We start from the raw sequence: 21,722 nt of genomic DNA on the forward strand, positions 1-21,722 counted from the left end.
AGGGGACATAAGCAAGATCTTATTGAAAAACATTCTCAATAACAGAATATCACCTATAGGAAAAAATAATGGATTTACATTTAACATATTGGATTTTAAGAAAATCTTAAAAAGAGGATTTATATTCTTTGGATATACTGATTTCAGTTTAATTTCTGGGTGAAATTTGGAATTAATACTGACTCGACTTTTTAATTTGACCAGGACAAGATTCGGACATTTCTAGCATTTTAGGTTCGGATTTACGACTAGTTAACATTTTCAAGGTATTTGAATGTTGCTTTTCAAAATAACCTTAAATTTGTTATTGTTTATTGCTTCAGTTTTCTTGTAACCTTTAGAATTATAAGTAACAAGCAATTGTTATCTTAAGCATGTAAGCCTTGTGAAAATACATCAATCTATTTTTTAATAAACATTTTTATTTAATTATTCCACCTTAAGTGTATCTCTTCGTTACTCTTTAGATTTTACGCATGTATGTCAATATAAGTATAAATAAATAATTTAAACGGTTAAATAATTGAACGTCAAACAAATTCCATTTAATTACTTAAAATGACAATATTTTATAAATAGAAATTGAAATATTAAAGGTATCAACGTCAATATGGTTCACAAGTTAAATGACTCTTCCATAGTGAGATTTTAGATTGAGATGTTCTATTAGAAAAGAACTTGCTAATGATATATATATCGCACCGGCTGCTGTGTTATATAGCATTTTCTGCAGTATTTTGAGAATGATAAATATTGGATAGTATACGATGTTTGATAGTTTTTTTTTTGTTTTAATATCCATTTTCTGAGGAAGGTAAACAAAATAAACAAGACTTTCATGTGACTGTTAATTCATAATGTCATTTCGTCTTAGAAAGCAAAATTTTTCATATGTTTGCTTTAAAGAGTTACTGTAATTGTGTTTCGGAATAAGCGTTTAAATTTGATTTCAATGTTAGAGTGAAAATAAATCGTCGTTTTACATGTACTGTTTATAGGTAATATTGATAGAAACGTTTGTTGTAGAATACAACGTGGATTTAATGTTCTGTAATTGTTAATAGAGCCAAGAATGGATCTTTATATTATTGTTCTGATATTCACATTAGTGACAAATGGAGCTACTTTCCGTGTAACAAACACAGTGGTATGTTATATTGTATGTTTTGCTTTATGCAATATATTTCAAGTAAATCATATATCGCTTGGATAACTCATTTTATGGTACATTTTATACAATCATCATTTTTCACATCTACCCTCTTGAAAAAAGTTCATTACATTTTTAGCGTTGTACATAGAGGGTATATATGTATTTAATTTTATGTTTCTGATTGAATAAGTTATTACAATCAGATGAAGTACAGTCTTACTAAACTTTTAAGTCTTGAGACTGCGGTACTGAACAAGAGCAAGATTTGAGAGTAGCACAGTATAGTAAGATATCTTTGAACAACACTAAAACCTTTTATATTATTTAATCAAGTAAGATGTGTCTTGCTAAGTGATTCAAGAATATGTAGTTTCACGAGAAATAAACTTAAAATGCATAGTTTAAAAAATATGCTTCAAATGTTAAATTCGTTAGTGGTGTGTTCGCGGCAGACCTATCCAAGGAAGTGCCACACTGTGTTATCTTTTATTTTCATCGTCGTTGTCGAACTGATTTACTTTGTCTATGATTTTATGTAATTTTAATCTCGATCAAATCAATTAATACCCATGTGAAGGAGGCTGCCTACTTCATTTATGACGTTTATCATAATTAGCTAAATTCATGTCAAAACATATGTATTCTCAATCAATTATTATGTCAGGTGTGAAAAGTGTCTTTTTCGAAAGAAATGAATGAAACTTCATCAGGTATAATCCAGCTTGCAATTCTATTAGTCAGGTTTCCGTGCTTTTCAAAGTAAATAAAGGCAATTAACAGGAGACGCAGACTATGTAATTAGAAAAAGGTGGAGTACATATATGTAGAACTCCTTGTGAACATCCAAAGTCAACTAAAGTTTTAAGTAATATGTATAATTCCTTTACAAAACATTTATCAGTATCCTACAAGTACTAATTAAAAGGAAAAAGTGAAAAAAGTTCACTTTTTTATTTTCATTTTGCATACTGTAAGCTGAAACACAGTATATAGCTTGTTTAGCAGGTTTACAAAGTGTGTGTGTGTTCGGGTTTAACCTCTTTCACAACAATTTTTCAGTCATATGGTTTACAAAGTAGTTCATATGAAAAGATAAGATATACTCCACAAATAAAAGATTAAATTCCCTTAATACTTTAAACGTTAACGGCTACAGAAGTGAAATTGCTTGCAATAAGGACCAAGAAATGATCCAGTTTCCAACTTGATATTAATAAAACACCGATGCATTTGATGATTTGAATATCAAAACACATGAAACTACCGAATACATATTTCATTAAAACTCGGGTATGAACGAAGTTGAAAAATCAGATCGATGTGTATGTAATTTACACAGTGTAAATCACTTGGTATTTACTCTAGGTTAACGCTATTCGATAACAGTTGTAAAGAAACTGAAAAATTACTTCATTTTGAATATTTCAATAGTATATTTTGCAGTTACCTTTTAGAGAAAAGAAATTCAAAGTCAAATCAATTTCAATTATTAAGTTATCGATACTAAAAAGTAACTGCATTTTTGTATCATACGGAAAATGTGAGAAGAATGTCTTTGCTTTTCAAAGTGAACAAAGACCAGTCAGTAAAATAATGTTTATACTTTTGTACCTTGAGGACAACTTTATTAGGGTTTGACGGCTTCACAGACTAAATGAAGACAAACAACTTAACCTTTACCCTGTTAATGTCTAAACTGAACTGGTCCATCATTCAATTTGGACAGTACGACTTATTTTTCAAAGGGGTGTTCACTTAAAATTTACTGACTGAATAGCGAACAGTGCAGACCATGATGTGCCGGCTGATCTCGGTCTGCACTGGTCGCAAAGGCAGAATTAATTGCCGCCAGCAGTCTAAAGGTTAAAAACGTTCATTTTTTAGGTCTGAGATATATTGTAGCTCGTAATTCTACCACTTGTAAAAGTAAATGAAGGCCAACATATAAAATAAATTACGGGAAGAAATTACGTCTTCTTTATGAGCAGAAAAATATAAACTTCAAAGAGTCACTGCTGATCATCTTTTAAACGGTAGATAAGAGAATGATAAGTAATTTATGAAGAAGGCGTCTGGGCATTTTAAACCGATAGGTGATAATCAACTATTTTAGCTTTACGTCGTTATTGTCGCTAACTACGTTGAATATTAACAAGCTGGTTTTATCATTTTTAAATATTACGTATACGCAAGAGAGCAAATGCGGTTATTGCAGATGACGGTTGATTTTAACAATTTCGTTCACTGACTAAAATTCTTTCTATACAACACAGCAATCACAACATTTTTGCTATATTCTAAATAACATCGCATTAATATCACGCCCATTTTCTTGATATACTTGTACAAAGGCATGCCCGACTAACATAGCCAGCGCTTTTTGAATTGAACACTATTTCATAATTGTTATTACCGGATTGGACGACTCATCGGGCGTTATTTAATTTCATTTCATTTGAAATTAAAAGGTGTGGCTTCTTAGCAAAATATACTTCATAGATGCAATGTATGAGAATAAAATATGAATCAAATGCGTAGAACGCAGACATAATGCCTAACGTAGATCACATATGTCCTATTGATAAATTTTACTTATGCATTCCAAAGAATGCAATAATCATATTCATTATTCTCACAAACATATTATAATAATCCACCTTACTACTTCAGGTGGTTAAGGAGCCACGTCATAATGACGAAAACGTCTTGAATACAATTTGGAATACTTGACATTCTTTATTATTATATTATAAGTAACCTTTGTATAAATCTATTTATACTGCGCTTCTCTCTGCTTAAGGTATTTCTGTGTAAACATGTGAAAGTGTGCTCCGTAGTTTTGCTTCTGTATAAACATGTGAAATTGTTCTACTTTTAGAATGCCACATAGTTTCGCATGATAGTGTTAAACCTTCTACCTTTCAAGGAACTATTCTTTTTTTCTGGGGGAGTGGATAACAGTTGCCTTGTGATAGTTAGATAGTTAGATTAACGCTACAATTCCTGTCACATAATAGCGTGATTTCATAGTATATAAATGCCATTTTAATGAAGAAAAATATTTTATGCACATTATCTTTTCTCAGGAAACGGCCTTCAGGAAATTGTCATTGCAGCAACTTTTACCAGGCGAATCACATGGTGCTTAAGTGAATTTTTTTCCTGAGGATGCTCTATGTATCAGGCTACTTTAATTAGTTTATCTAATTATATTTCTTTCAGTTTGTTTCTGTTACCATTATTCTGCAAAGGCATTGTTTTGCCTATTCGCGTCTTTCAAATTCAATTTTAGTTACACATAATCTTATTGATGAATTTAACTAAAATATTTATCAACATAAACCAGATTTGTTGATGATATATATGCAATTAAAATAAATAATCAAATTAATTGCAAAGTTGAAAATTGCCATATTAGCTATATCTGTGTCGGTGTGACGTTCAATATAAAAGAGAATTTCGAAGCGTTAAGACTTGACTGCACTGTATGTATCATTTAAATCGAAGTTCATAAGTACTGATTGTAGTATTGTAACCGATATTCATTTGTACTGATTGTCGTATTTTAACCAAAATGTATTCGCGCTGACTGTAGTATTTTTAACCGAAATGTATTAGCACCGATTGTAGTTTTTTAACTAAAATACATCAGTACTAATTGAAATATTTTAACCAAAATGTATTCGTACTGACTAGTATTTTTAACCGAAATGTATTAGTACTAATTGTAGTAATTTAATCAAAATGCATTAGACTAAGTACTGATTGTAGGATTTTTAACCGAATGTCTAGCTACTGATTGTAGTAGTTTTTACCAAAATTAATTAGCAATGATTTTAGTATTTGTAACCAAAATGCATTAATACTGATGAATCAACCGTTATAACTATATCGATAAATATTTAACTGTTTGATTTTGTTCTGCCTGTGTGATGTCTATTGCCAATTGGTATTATGTCTTATCATTACGGCGAAGGCGCACGGACACGACCCCTGACACCACCGTAAGAAGAATTCTTTTAAAAGAAGACATGTATATACGCTAGTCATCATGTCTATTTAATAAGCGATAGAATGTGTTGATATCTTGTATAATTGTACATTTTGGCTGCTCATTTTATTATGTCTGTCTCAACAGTTATAATATGTTTATAAATTTGTCAAATAGTTACTGCATACTTCTACTGGAGATAAAAAGATTAATTCAACCTCTTCGTTTTTAAAGTGTTCAGTTCTTCTATCCTTTTGATCTATAGCTAGTATGCGAAAAGAATGATTAGAAATGTAAATAATATTGATGTAATTTTAACGCTTTTACAATTTAGCCTCATAAGAACTTGCCATATAGAATAAGGTCCATTCAACAAACACCTAATTATCACATTTAACAACATTTAATCTATTGAAATTGAAATACTAAAAATACCCTTGCCGATACGGTTAACAAGATTGTGCAAATTGGATTTAAATATCTCATTGATAGAGAGATACTCAAATGGAAAGGACCATGCCCACGATATTTATCGTAAAAGCCGTTTTATAAAACGGTATTTTCCTCAGTATTTTGAGATGATAAATATTGGATTTTATCATAAATTCTCTTTATAGAGTTGGATAAATAAAGGACACATGTGTGTGATGAATACAAGATTAAATGAACTTGGTTTTTCATGATAAAATATTTCATGAATGTGATTAAGAAATAGTTTGTGAAATTAGTGTTTTAGTTTACTCTAGTGAACATTTAACATCGTTTAATTCGTACTTTTCGTAAAAAGCAGTTAGGAGGAAAATTCTATAATGTTATAAATTCGCTGTTAATATTGCCAGAGATGTGTCATTATACATTATTCCTGTTGTTTACACTTGTGACAAAAGCTATTGCTTTCCACGTGGAAAACAGAGTGGTATGTACTTTTACTTCTATTTTATTTTCTGTTTAATTTTCTAACCATTCAGTAATTAATTAATATTTTAAAATTAAAGGAGTCTCCAAAAGAATATGTTATGTTCGTTTCCCTACGTTGTCATCACCATGAATTATCTTTTAATCTTTTCAGTCTGTCGTGTTGACTTTTTTTATTTTCACAGTTGTATCTAATATTTTACTGATCTGTTTCTGTAGTCAAATGTAACAGTAGAAAAATAACTTTTGGCATTTATTTTTATCTTCCTAATGAATGACAAAATGGTTTTTTGATTTGATACAAGTTGCTAAGTGATTAACATTGGAGGCAATCGTACGATTCGGTGGGAGTATTTATAAATTGTGTTAATTTTGTAATCAACCTAGTATAAACATCCGTCGCCTCTATAACAAAATGCTAAACAACAATGAAAAATAATGATAATTTTTTTTTTATCATTCAGTCTTCCACGGAAAGAGGTTTTAAATTTAATGTATTGGGCCCGTAATAGTGTACCTCCTTTTTGAAGAGTATTCAATTCCTACCATAAACCTACTTTGACTACAATTTTCAGAGGAGCGTAGGTTACTGGGACCAACTTTTTTCCCATATTTTCCTTTTTTCTGGTAAGTTTTTACTTCTTTCAAGACTTATTATGGATGTATTGTACAAAAGTGGAATATTTTTATTTTATATGAGATTTCTTGCTGTTCAGAGTGAATTTACCTCTGAATCAGGATGGGTAGAGTAAGACATCTTTAAAAATACTGAGTTACATGCGGTAAAAGTTCTCTATTTTGCCTTCATTCTTTAGATTAAATATTATGGAAGAAATACAGGTAGGTTTTACTTCTGCCCCAAGGTTATTTTTGAATGAAGTGGGCAATAATCAAAACAGACTCGCAAGATTCGACCTTAATTTTTCAAGGTTGGAGTTAGAATTCTGTCTCATTAAATCTGTTTGCTTCAGGTACCCTAGAAAAAAAATTACAGTTTTATTTTGTGTTTTATAGTTGTTTAACAATAGTTTAATGTTTCTTTTATCAAAATTAATGCTGTAATGAATTCTCTGCACACGTTTTAGATAGTGGCCATCACACTTAAATTTTTCTCTACTTGAGCTTAAGGAAATACCATAAATCATACAAAAATTCACAAAAAAAAAAACGTAAAAGTTGTTCAAAAGTTGCAACACAGTGCGAAACATTGTCAACTTTACGAATATACCAAGCAAATGCCATTTTTAAGCATTACTATTAGGGATCCAATATATCAAATATAAACGGAGCGAATATGTTTTAATTTATGATTATTGATGAAATACATTAAATTGTGTTAAACAGACTCAGCCTTACATTTGGAGAAAAAAAAATTAAAAACATCAAATCTTAGAAAGAAAAGGTTGTTAAGCATGCAACTTGAACAGCATATAAAACATGTATATAACTCTACACAACAACTGTCAGTTTACTGACATATACATTGAAGTCCGTAAAATGTCTGCATAAAGGGACCGAACTTGCGGGCAGTTCTCACCATTTTCATAGAACTGTTAGATATCCTAGTTTCGATTCATTTGCAGTCCCAGTGCTGAAATTTCACATAACTAGGTTGAGAATATTTGAAGTACCCACCGTACATGATTTTACGGCAGAACATTTTTAGGCCATGTAAATTATTGCCAAAGATATTGCTCGTACATTATATATTTCTGCCTTCTAAACCTTAAAAAAACATGACCCATATCAAGCGCTGTGAATGAAATAGCTTTGCCGATATACTTGTATTCTATTTTTTGCGTACACTGTGGATTTAAAATTACTCTCGCTTGATCATTTAAATGTTATCAAGCAATGTCACTTGATGATAATTTTTTAAAGTTATATTTCGAAAAACAAAATGAAATGGGACATCATATCAGTTCATCATCAGTATAAACGATGAAATCAATTTAGATTGAAATATAGGATATTAAATAAGTGCCTTTTCATTGAATTTAATAAACGAGTTGAATAAGATAATAAAATTTGAAGCTCTGCCGAGCATTTTATCAAATTCATTCAACGAGTTCAATATATTCAATGTGGAAAGCCACACATGTAATATTCTTTTATCACATGTTATCCTTTCCTGCAAAAAACATAAAAAACTACATTTTATAACTATTTTAAATAATTCAATTTGACCAACGTCTCCTATACTTTAAACGACGTTGACGTCTACATAGAGAATATTAGTTTACTGTCTTATAAAATTATTACGATTCTAATATGTTCTTTATTGTAAAATTTATATCAAATATGATGGAACTGTTTCTTCGCGAAGCATGGCGCCAATACTAGGTCTTTTTTATACACGCCAGGACCGGAAATGGTAATATGTCTTGCGGCAGAGTTCAGTTCGAGCGAAAATAATTGTGAACTATTCAGCAAAGTGAATAACTAACTTAATATGTGTGTAAATTAGTCAACACATTTGTGCAATGTGACATTGCGTTTAAAACATGTTATTAAGTTAAATATTTCATGAAATTTGAAAGCGCTATTTCTTGATGCGTACATGGCTCTAAATATCACGTTGACGTGACGTCAACATAACATCGTTGTGATGATTAAAGCATTGTTAGTCATATTAGATTTAAATTTAATTTATTAGGTGAGTGGGAGAACATATAAAAGTCGAGGCTAATGTTCTATTTATCCTACCTTCTGATCTAAACTCTTTCTTTTAATTAAAATTCAAAATTTACCACCAACTAGTTCTGAGTCTGCCTTGCATATAAATTTAAAAATGAATACGTCCCACCATTACACAAATGGGTCTTTAAAATCCAAAATATTACAAGATAAAAACTGAAAAACAAAGGCAAGGTTTTGTTTTGTGCACGTCCTCTCTGTTCTGCCGAGCATGAATGAATAATTTTAATTTGCTGTCAAGGGAAGTTTTGTCCGAAGTTTAGTTGCAAGGTGGATTACCCATCATTAATTTGGGGGGTTCCGCTGTGCATTTTCTGAACAACAGTAAAATCAGTAGATCTACGTTTAACCTGACGCTTGCATACAATATAAAAATGTTTAAGCTTCGGTTAGTATTAACAAACGCTACAGAGTATTTGTACATATTTGAATATCCGACGTTCTTAAATTAAGTCAATATATATTTTTAGGTTTGTCAAAAAATACCTGTTTTTCTACAAGGTAATTATGTTTAATTATATTTAACCTTTTCATTTTAATTCATCCGTTCTTTAAGGCTGTTGTTTGCCAACGAATACTTTAAAATGTGCGTATACAAATACAATACAAATACTGTTCCCTATATACTTTACTACCTTTCTAAATATAATAAAATCATTTGAACAAACACCTTATTTACAAACTTGACAGTATTTCAAAAAATGAATTTCAAATACAATAAAAACCACCAATGGTGCCATTTATAATACTTAAATGGCACTTAAATAGTAAATTCAAGTGTTTCAGATTAGTGGTTTCTCTGTTGGAACGGAACAGAATTTCCTCTAGATACATATCTTAAAGGGAGTTCGAGTGCGCTGAACAAAACAGACAAATCTGTCACATTTTTTGAAAGTGTTCTTCAGTATATAAAAATAATTACCCGTGTAAAAGTGAAGTGTGTTGTTGACAAAAATATTATTATTTTCTTTACTGTAACAGTTTGAAAAAATTTATTCGTACATTTTGTACTTTCTAAGAACAAAGCTGACAGGTACCAAACTCATATTTAATGGCATATATTGCTGGTGATAAAGTCAGCAATTCGTCATCATCTGACATTTTTGCTGTAATCACTTTTGGGAAAACAGGTGCTCTTTTCTATTTGAATGAGTGATGGAAATTTTGCTGGTTATTATATTTCTCTGTAAAATTGTAATTTGTATAGAAAATAGCATTTCAAAGCGACCTTAACTATTCGGTCACTAAGTCACCAGTTGCGTATAGTGAGAAATTAGAAAACCGCCATGTCATTCTTTTTGAAATATTTTCACACAGGTGTTCTTTGAGTAACCCTGTACTAACAGTTTAATTTATCTGATTAGTAACAAATATTGGTGATTATATGGCGCGGCCACAGTCACTAGAAATAGAAACAAAATGATTTCACAAACTATTTTAGAATTATCCTCTACCAAGATTGTTCAAAATATTCTAATTTAATGAAAGGAAGGAAGAAATGGTCACTTTTAGAATTAACAACCTGTCGGTCCGTTGTTACAATTAGCTCTATTGCTTCTGGGTGACGTTTTACCAAGATTGTACTTGGTAAAGATAAATCAACACAATCACTTCCAATGAAGGTAATTTGACAGTATATAAAGTCATACTATTTGTCAAATGGAGCACGAAGTGATTACATTCAGGTGGTTTATGAGCGTACTTCTTCATTGAACATCTCTTGAAACATTACGCATATTCTGATATTTAAAAGAATATGAATATTTCAGCTTATCTGATGCTCCTTTAGAAAGTATACGGGGTTTTACTTCTGCCAAATTTTTTAAGGAAACAAAACATGATTAGTTGCGTCGTCCAGTATGTTGTTATTCTGTCAGAATACTGCTTACAATCGAATAATTTTTTTTTAGTCAAATTGCATTGTATACCCTTATATTGTATAAAAGATGTATTTATTTGTTCTTCTTGTTGTTACATCGTCGCTTGGTACCATTTATAAGACATTTCACTAATCGTTCTTTTGTGAGACAAATCCCATTTCTCAGCCTTATTGTAGTTTAATTTTGTGATTCATCTTAGAGATTAGAGTGACATACAGCTATATAACTTCCTGCTTCGTCTGGAGAGTTACTCCCGTTGCGGCAACTCTATGCATCGATGAAATGCTTTCATAATCTTTCACATGCGCTGTCTCTATTGATCACATGTTTTAAATCGATTTTTAAATCTTATTTTATTTGTGTTGTAAATGTATGTTGATCTTTATTTTGCAGATTGTTTTGATATTCCTGCCTTTTAAATTCAGGTCTTGAAATAAACCGAATACCTTTTTTATCAGATTAAATAAATCGATTTAATTAAAAAAAAACAAAAAAAAAAAAAAAAAGATCCGAATTTAAGCACTGAAAAATGAATGCAAACCCTTGCAGTTCAACAACATTAAAACGTAAATTCTTGTAAGTTTTATATTTATTATTCTATTCTTAAACAATCAGTGTCAGTTAGAACTACTTCTTTAAATTCAAATAAATCTTTGATATCTTGATATTTCCTGTCCCTATAAATTGATAAAGGACAACAACTTGTTTTAGTGACAAATCGACTTTTAGACAAATAGGCGAAAATTCTTTGTAAAATGTAACCTAGAAGCAATTCCGCCATTTGTAGAAAAATGTTGCGCCTGATTGTATCCTACGTAACAAGAAAAAACAAGAATATAACTGTGTTGTTAACATAAAAACTGGTTATTATTTACAGTTACTGTACATGACTAAAACTGTCACTACAATCGTCAATCTGACACTGTTCGCCTTCACTGCCAGAACGACAGTCAAATGACTGCTGTTTGTGAGATCATAACTTCGTTCTATGAAAACTTGCGAACTTTCTACGGTTAATCCTAATGTATTTTGGGATTATACAGATGTGAAATTTTATTTTAGTGATACTACTCTTATATATCAGAAATATTACACCATTCACTGGTAATAAATAGCCTTATTCAACCTTTTTCATCTTGAATCTTGTTTTCTTTCAACGTATTGCAGGTAAGCCAAACAAAATATCAGTTGAAATGTAAATAAATTAATATATTTTTAACGATCTAACAATTCATCTTCATGCAGCCTGATAATTAGGATGACTTATATTTAACAAACACTTAATTATCAAATTTGACAACGTTTCATCTATTAATGCTGAAATAATAAATGTAACACCGCCGATACGGTTTACAAGTTGGATTTAAATGGCTCATTTATAGAGAGATTTTAGATCGAGATTTATTTCTGTTCGAAGACAACTTCCTCTCGATATAGAGTATAACGGCTGCTGTCTTATTTAGTATTTTCTGCGATATGTTAAGATGATAAAACATTTGATTTAAGATAAATGTTGTTTGAAATTTCACTTTATATGTTTCAAAGTTTGTGATTGTTTTAAACAAAACTAAGATATCGGCCGCTTGTCTTTGATGAATACGGAAGTTAATAAACGTATTGTAGATTTTGTAGTCTCTTCAGCATAAAACAAATTTCTGTGTATTTTATTAAGAAGTGTACAGTGAAAAAAAAACGTTATTATTATCGTTTAATAAGTATTTTTCGTAAAACTGACAGTAACAAAGGTTGGTAACATGATTGGCGTTACTTTGTCAGGGATTCGTACATATATATTAGTTCTGCTGTTATCACTTCTGACAAAAGTTATACCATTCCATGTGAGGAATAGGGTGGTAGGTATTATTATCATTATTAATATCATTATTATTATTGTTATTCAGTTAACATGTTGATGTTATTAATATGATTACTATTATTGCTACTACTATTTATTGGTGAAATACTTCTTTTCTTGTACAGGCAAACTTTCAGTGACATAACTTTATACACCTTTTCTTCTTTTGTCTTTTTCCGTTTTAGTTTTATGGATGGATCTTACTTTCCAAGCCATGTTCAGATTGATTGAATGAAATATCATTTGGCTTCAAATTAAATGCTTTTATTCTCAGCATCTACAATTTTCATCCTAGAGAGAGGAACTTATTGGTTTCGTTTTCAGTTTTATTGCCGTCCGTTTGATAAAAGTTATCATAATCGACGAATGGTGTGATGCTTTGCATTGCGATAGAAGCGATAAATATTTTGAAATCAATGGCATTAAGCTATGACCTTCAAATACATTTATCAATCTAACATATAAACGGTCAGTACAATGGTTAACAATATTAAGCGAATTCACGTTTATGAAAAGTAGAGGACTGTGTCTTTACGATCATGTTACGTCTGGCGTTGCTGATGATAAAATCTTCGTTCTAGTATTAATAATACATCAACGGTATAAAAGCTGGTGTCATTATATATTAAAGTGAGAAAAGTAGTTCTTATAACGCGATAAGCGAATAAGCTGCTGATAAGCTCGGTAATTGCATCTCATTTCACACACGCGTTTACCAAGGCAATATCAACTGAATGACATACTAGTAGGTCCCTACATGGCAATACTTGGACATAGGCTACATGTAGCTAAATATTATTTTGTTCAATGTAAAAGTTTGTTTGATGTTTAATTCAATAATTCAGCTTCATCCGTTATGGAGTGTTAAATTATATGGTTGGTTGTAATAATATGTCTTGCTTGCAATAGTTAAGAATACATTGATTTACACCGCATAAAATATGTGAAAATTTATGTTTACATAGAATACTAGTAGGTTCTCTACTATAAGATTTAAGACAACATTGACCTTAGGAAGTATACTACAATGCTTGATTGATCGTTGAACGACACTGCGGGTTGATGGGGATGATCTTCAAAGATATGTAATTATTTAAATAGAGTAGGTTCTTTCTTTTACGATTTAAGACAACATTGAATTTGGGAAGTAGACTACAATTCTTGATTGATTGTTTAAAGACATTAAGGGCTGATGCGGATGATCTTCAAAGATATATAATTATTTAAATAGAGTAGGTTCTCTCCTTTAAGATTTAAGACAACATTGAACTTGGGAAGTAGACTATAATGCTTGAATTATCCTTTAAAGACATTAAGGGCTGATGCGGATGAACTTCAAAGATATATAATTATTTAGCTTTTCTTTCGATCACTGATTAAAATATAGGTACCAGAATTATAGGCAGAACTTTCAAGGAGACCTTTGTGGCATTAGAAATTTAAAAGCTAATTTATCTGATGTTTACAATATGATAGATAAAAAATTTTTCAGAGTGCGGTTGATTTATTTATCTTAGTCTTTTCTTTCTTTCTGTTCTCTTTACGAATTGGCATTTCTGAAGGAACGGCGCTATAAAATCATTTATGCTATATAAATGTTTCTGTATAAATAATTTCTCTTTGTGTCGTACTTGAAAGTCTCTGCTGATTCAATACCGTAAGAACAGTTTACTGACATATCACTACTTTGAAACCGTTTCAATGATTCTATTTCTATTTTTCGCATTTGCGTAGATGATTTCTAAACTTTACACCTGACGTTTAGATATTCAGCAGCTTACGTATCAGTAAATAACGCCATAATGTTCATTTACACTATTACTAGTTTCCTGTCTGCTATTTCATTAAAGAAGTAAATCACAAACCTAGGCAGCAGATGTCATATAAAAAGTGTTTGCACATTATTGTAGATTATTTCTAACAGACATTTTTAGAAACGAAATAACTTTCTGAAATATAAAGACATCTTCACGTGCTTTGAACAAACATTTCGAGTATACATCGGCTGAACGGCAAGGAATTTGTCTGATTACTATTTTCTTTGTTTTTGTCTTTTGTGTTTGAATTTAACTACGAGGCAATGAAATCTTTATCTAAAGACCTGGGCCGTATTCATAAAGCATCTTATGTATAAGTTTCGACTTAAGTTGAAGATTTTAGTTAAGTTTGTGGTGATTTCAGCTTAAGTCTAAGTAAAAAAAACTTAAGATACGTAAGAAATGACTTAAGTCAGAAAACATAATAGCGTTGTGAGTACGATTAAAGTGTTGTTTTTCAGATAAAAGCACTTTAAACATAATTGTGCATGTTGTATCTGTCTGAAATTAATGTTTTTGTTGTTTTTTTAATATGTTTGTCCACAATAAAAACCAAGAATTACTTATTAAGTTGTTTTATGTATAACAAATATACTTAAGTAAATTAAATTTCTTACCTAAGTAATACTTAAGTAAATATTCAATTTCTTATACTTATACTTAAGATGCTTTATGCATACGGCCCCTGGTTCGTCAAATATTCTCAAGTACTGAATACTATTCTTTAAGTAATAGTTATAGTATGTGTGAGAGTGTGTTACCAGGATATATCAGAGCTAGGGGTACATCAAGGGTATTTTTCTCTGCACATATCGTCGAGGCCGGTAGGCCGAGACAGATATGTGAAGAGAAAAATAACGAGATGTACCCCTAGCTCTGATATATCCTGGTAACAAACGAGCATTACATATGATAACTGTTTTATCGCATAGTTTATCACTAAAATTTATATATTATTTTCGTTTAAATTTGTTTATTATTATTTTTACTATTTTGAATCCCTTTCTGCGCCTCGCTAACTGAAACACTAAAACTTCTGTTTTAGAAAATGTGTTCCCCAGATAAAAGTACCCAACAAATTTCTGCATTGGTTTTTAAATCTTTGCATTTCATCGGCCAGACATATTGTAAAACTTGTGGTTTTGTTTGTAAAAAAATCAAAGAAAAAGAAACATTTGAGAAATCTCAGAATTTCATATATTTCATGTATTTCTGAATTTGGCAATAACTATCAAGTTTTTGAAAATTAATATTCTAGTTTATTTATTCTTTTACTTTATAAATGTAGGTGTTTGTGACAATTCTTTCTCTGTGAACTGTAAATTGGAGCTAAAATCATCTTTTCTTTGAAAGGAAAAAATTATACTCCCTTGATAGGACCTCAATAGAGAAAAAGTGTTCCGATATATATCGGAACAGTTTTACTGTGCTGATATATATCGCAACACTTTTTTCTAAATGAAACTCTATAGAGATTTCTGTGTTGATATATATCGTAACAGTTTTGTAAAATATCAGCACAGATTTTGTAGTATTAATGTGTGTTACCATGTTTAACATACTGCAAAGATCAAAGGAAAACTGCCGCACTATGCGATAAGTTATTATTATCGTGAATCCTACCAATCAATCTTCAAGTACTGTTCTTTTGATTAATCTAAAATGAAATTGCAAAATGAAAAACATAATTGTTTCTTCATTATTTTTTTTATTTTTGATACATGTTTTTACTTAATTACTTCTTTTTTATCATTTTACTGCAACTGGTACAAAACGAGATTTTGATATCAAAACTCTAACGCCAACTGTTTTGATTGGTTTCGCGATACGCAACCGAACACTTTGCATATTTGATGGATAGTTTATTATGAAGCACAACATATTTTGAATATTTACAAAATGCAGTTAGTTTAGAATTTACCCCGATTACTTATTTTGTACCAGTTAGTTTGATTAAGATTATAGAGGTCTGCAAATTTGTTTATTTTCATAAAAAATCATATAAACATTTCAAAGAGAAGGAAACGGTAGAAATCATTTACAAAAAAAAAAAAAAACAAAAAAAAAAACAAAAAACAATCAACAACTTAACTGTTTCAGATAAAACACTTAAAGGTAGAACTCGGATATCCCTGTTGAAGCACTTATCAAGTGTTTCTCAAAAAGAATATGTACATAAAATTCGCACAAACTGCTAAGTTACACAGCAATACTTCAGGTGGTTTAGGAGTTTATTCGTATAACAAAGAAGCTATTGAACGCAATATGGGGTACTTTCCACATTCTGTTGAGTTATTCTGCTATTCTGCTGGAGTTATTCTGCTATTCTGCTATTCTGTCATTCTGCTGGAGTTATTCTGCCATTCTGCTGTAGTTATTGTGCTAGTCTGCTATTCTGCTGGAGTTATTGTGCTATTCTGCCATTCTGCTGCAGTTATTGTGCTATTCTGCTCTTCTGCCATTCTGCTGGAGTTATTCTGCTATTCTGCCATTCTGCTGGAGTTATTCTGCTATTCTGCTAGAGTTATTCTTCTATTCTGCCATTCTGCTGCATTTATTATTCTATTCTGCTATTCTGCCATTCTGCTGGAGTTATTCTGCTATTCTGCCATTCTGCTGGAGTTATTCTGCTAGAGTTATTCTGCTATTTTGCCATTCTGCTGGAGTTATTCTGCTATTCTGCCATTCTGCTGGAGTTATGCTGCTATTCTGCCATTCTGCTGGAGTTATTCTGCTATTCTGCTGGAGTTATTCTGCTATTCTGCTATTCTGCTAACTTCACACAGACAATAAAAAGATGTTTTTCTTTTCCAGAAATTCAAACACTGTCATTTTTATGGGCATCTTTATGTCTCAACCGAAAGACTCATACTAAACTGAATATATATATGGCAATAAGTTATTTTCCAGAAGGTTCTATCACAAATGCTGATAAACAGGGTTTTAACATTATTTTGAAGTCTGGGTTTTTCAAGTTTTTCCTGAATCATTTTATTTTTGATCGAGCCTCACTCGGGGCGTTGAATAATCATGTGAAGAAGCCATCCAGCTGGCTTACGGAAGGCCGGTGGTTCTACCCAGGTGCTCGCTCGTGATGAAATAATGCACGATAGGGAACCTGGGGTCTTCCTCCACCATTAAAGCTAGAAAGTCGCCATATGACCTATAATTGTGTCGGTTCGACGTTAAATCCAACAAATTATTTTTTTTTATTCTTTGTGATACATGAAAGTGTTAGATTCTTCCATGACACTTCAGATAGGAAGCTGTCTGAGGACAAAGGGAAACAAAAGCAAGATCTTATTGAAAACATTTCTTGATTTCTTAGTAACAGAATATTACCATTTGGAAAAATTAGTGGATTTGCATTTAACATTTTGGATTTTAAGAAAATCTTTAAAAAGAGGATTTACATTATTTGGATATACTGCTTTCATTTTGATTTCTGTGTGAAATTTGGAATTAATACTGACTCGATTTTAATTTGACCAGGACAAGATTCGGACATTTGACATTTCTAGCATATTGGGTTTGGATTTTACGGCTATTTAACATTTTCAAGGGATTTGAATGTTGCCTTTCAAAATAACCTTTGTTATTGTTAATAGTTTCTAGGTTTTTTGGTTACCTTAAGAATGTAACAATCAATATTTATCTTACGCATGTTAAGCCATGTGAAAATATCCTTTTTTCGTTACTTAAGCCAGTATAGCACAAAATACATCAATCAATTGATAATAAACATTTTAATTTAATTATTCCACCTTAAGTGTATCTCTTCGTTATTCTTAAGATTTTACGCATATATGCCAATGTAAATATAAATAAGTAATTCAAACGGAGTGATAATTGAACGTCAAACGAATTCTATTTATAATTACTTAAATTGACAATATTTCATAAATTGAATTTGAAATATTAAAAGTATCAACGTCAATACGGTTTACAAGATTTAAATGGCTCTTTCATAGTTAAGAGTTTTTGTATTGGAAAAGAACTTGCTATTGATATTGCAGCGGCTGCTGTGTTATATAGCATCTTCTGCAGTATTTTGAGAATGATAAATATTGGATAATATGATGTTTTAGGATAGTATTTTGTTTTAATATCCATTTTCTGAGGGAGGTAAACAGAATAAACAAAATTTGCATGTGAGAAAGCAAAAATGTTAAACTATGTTTCTAAGAGCTACAGTGTTTCGGAATAAGCGTTTAAATTTAATTTCAATGTTGGTTTGAAAATGAATCGTCGTTTTATATGCACTGTTTTTAGGTACTACTGACAGAAACATTTGTTGTAGAATAAAATGTGGATTTAATGTTCTACAATTGTTAATAGTGCCAAGGATGGGTCTTTATATTATTGTTCTGATATTAACATTAGTGACAAATGGAGCTACTTTCCGTGTGACAAACACAGTGGTATGTCATATTGTATGTTTTCATTCATGCAGTTTCTAGTAAATCATATATCGCTTATATAACTCATTTTATGGTACATTCAATACATTTTTCTTTCACATCTACCCTCTTGAAAATGGTTCAGTACTTTTGCGGCCTTTTACATATTGGGTATTTATTTATTGATATAATTTTATGTTTATGTTTGCATACATTATTACAATCAGATGTAGTACAGTCTTATTAAACTTTAAATCTTGATTGCATTAATTATTACAATCAGATAGTACAATCTTATAAAACTTCAAGTCTTGATTGCATAAATTATTACAATCAGATAGTACAATCGTATTAAACTTTAAGTTTTGATTGCATGAATTATTACAATCGGATAGTACAATCTTATTAAACTTTAAGTCTTGATTGCATAAATTATTACAGTCGGAGAGTACAATCTTATTAAACTTTAAGTCTTGATTGCATAAATTATTACAATCATAGAGTACAATCTTATAAAACTTTAAGTCTTGAGATTGCTACTGATCAAGATTAAGCCAATTTAGTAAGTTATCCTTGAACAACAACACTGAAGCCTTTTCTATTATTTAATTAAGTGAGATGTATCTTGCTAAGTGAGTCAAATATGTAGTTTCACGTATAATACACTTAAAATGCATAGTTTCTCAGTTGCAATATGGACGAATATTAAAAATTTATGCTTCAAATATTAAACTCTTTAGTGGTTGTTTGCGGCAGACCTATCCAAGGAAGTGCCGCACTGCGTTCTTTTATTTGTTTTATCGTCGTAACTTCAGAATACGTATTTTCTTAAAGAATAAGATATGCACGAAATTGAAAAGTCAAATCGTTGCGTGTATGTGTAAAATAACTGCTATTTATTCTAGGTTAACACTTATATAATAACAGTTGTGAAGAAATTGAAAAATTACTTTTTTGTACATTTCAATAATATATTTTGCATTGATGTTTTGAAGAAAAGAAGTTAAAAGTAAAACTATTTTTATATGCAGTGGTTGTACTTACATAAAGACCTGTGTTTTATTTTACATTCATAGTACCATATTCCTATCTACACACTACTGAAAATTTCAGGTGTCCACGGGTATTTCATCAATTTAGGAATAAATATGTAACCAACCTGCCAACATCTTTAAAATCAACCCCTCGTTTCTGCATGAAGTCTGAAAGCAGCTCCGTCGCCATAAACTATTTATACATTATCAAATCGTATGGAAAGAATTATTAGGTTATCGTTAAGAAAACTGCATTTTTGTATCATACGGAAAGTTTTAGAAGAATGGCTTTTTTATCAAGGTAAACAAAGACCAGTCACTTAAAGAATGTCTGTATTTTTGTACCTTGAGGAAAGTTTTATCGGGATCAAGCCGCTTATGTAACTTCTGTTCTTTTGTATCATTTGGAAAGTCTGAGATATTTTCCAGCTTGAAATTCTTTCACAGTCTTGTAAAGATAAATGAAGGCAAACAACTAAAACTATCTATGTATTATTGTTTCGTATGAAAAGGATACTTGGGTTTCGTTACTTAACAAAGAAACTGTAATTTGTGTCATACGAATAATCGAGTAGGATCTCGTTGCAAATCTAAACAAAACAACATCAGTCACATAATTACTGAATTTTTGCATCGTAAGGTAAGTTTTATCTAGATTTCGCTTTTTATCTGTGTAAACGAATGACAAAGCACCGAAATAATTCCGGTACTTTTGTATCGTATGGTAAGTTTAATCTGAGTTTCGCTTCTTAGCAGTATAAATGAAGACCAATAACTTTATCAATTTTGATAGCATATGTGGTCGTGTTGTCGCTGCCTAACAGAGTTAATGAAGAACAACAAATGAGTAATTGATGTATTTTATTGAAGCTGAAAACGTAAAATATTTACTAAATTGTCGTCTGAGAATCAGTTCAGAGACTGCTTCATCATTACGTATGTCCCTCGAGAATTGAATTCCGGGAATTATTCAATTATAAATGTGTTGATTTATGCAATTCTTTTTACTTTTAACATATCTCCATTGTATACGATTGCAAAATCTTTTATAGATAGTAACATGTCATTTTGAACTACTGTTCACTTTGGCATCACTTGTTAAGCTTTTACGCAAAATGTTCCAAATTCTTCTAGAAATTTTACCTTACGTATTCATTAACATTTGCGGGAAAAACAGTTTGCATCACCGTGCCTTCCTTTTGTTCAAAGTAGTGTTTTGTGTTTAAATGTGTTGCAATGTGTTGCAATCGTTCTTGATTCGTCCCAGTTTTACCAGATCAGAGTATTTTTTATTTAATGAGCAGTTCAGGAAAATGTGTTCCATTTTTGGATATCCCAACAAATGTGTTAATTTAGTTTGACAGAATGAAATACCGGTTGTCTGTATTTTGTAGGACTTTAGACAACTTGATTGAAACGCGGGAAGAAATTACGTCTTCTTTATAAGCAGAAAAGTATAAACTTCAAAGCTTCTCTGCTGATGATCTTTTAAACGGTAGATAACAGAATGATAAGTAACTTTTTAAAGAAGGCTTCTTGGCATTTAAAACCTATGGTAATAATCCGATTGCGTGTAACTATTAAAGCTTAACGTTGTAATTGTCACTAACTGCGTTGAATATTAACAAGCTGGTTTTATCATTTTAATCACTACGCATGCGCATGAGAGGAAATGCGGTTATTACAGATGACGGGTGATTTTACCAGTTTCGTTGACTGATTAAATTCTTTCTACACAACACAAACATCACAACATTTTTGCTATATTCTAAAGAACACCGCATTAATATAGCACCTATTTTCGTGATATACTTGTACAAAGACATACCCGACTAACATAGCCTAGCGCTTTTTGAATGGAAAGCCATTGTTATTATCGGATTTGACGACTCATGCATAAATTTATTCCGGACTTTATTCAATTTCTTTTCATTTGAAATCAAAAAGGTATGGCTTCCTAAAAATTATACTTTAGAGATG

The 21,722-nt window shown here is 30.8% G+C and overlaps 1 protein-coding gene across 4 annotated transcripts in view; it reads left to right on the top strand.

The window, feature by feature from the left end:
• The window catches only part of LOC128549122 (CCN family member 1-like), an 87,806-nt gene that overhangs the window by 23,162 nt on the left and 42,922 nt on the right, over positions 1-21,722 (top strand). Inside the window, exon 1 of one of the 4 annotated variants that reach the window (XM_053525428.1) lies at positions 5,650-6,060. The exons of 1 other annotated variant lie outside the window; for it this stretch is intronic. In XM_053525428.1, coding sequence (XP_053381403.1) covers positions 5,986-6,060 — 75 coding nt within the window. In that variant the 5' untranslated portion in view covers positions 5,650-5,985. Of the gene's footprint in view, positions 1-5,649; positions 6,061-12,291; positions 12,490-18,382; positions 18,730-21,722 lie in introns of those variants that run through there. 2 more of the 4 variants (XM_053525425.1, XM_053525426.1) reach the window with 2 other exon arrangements.

The sequence above is a fragment of the Mercenaria mercenaria genome, chromosome 15, assembly GCF_021730395.1.
Source record: "Mercenaria mercenaria strain notata chromosome 15, MADL_Memer_1, whole genome shotgun sequence".
NCBI classification, from domain to species: domain Eukaryota; kingdom Metazoa; phylum Mollusca; class Bivalvia; order Venerida; family Veneridae; genus Mercenaria; species Mercenaria mercenaria.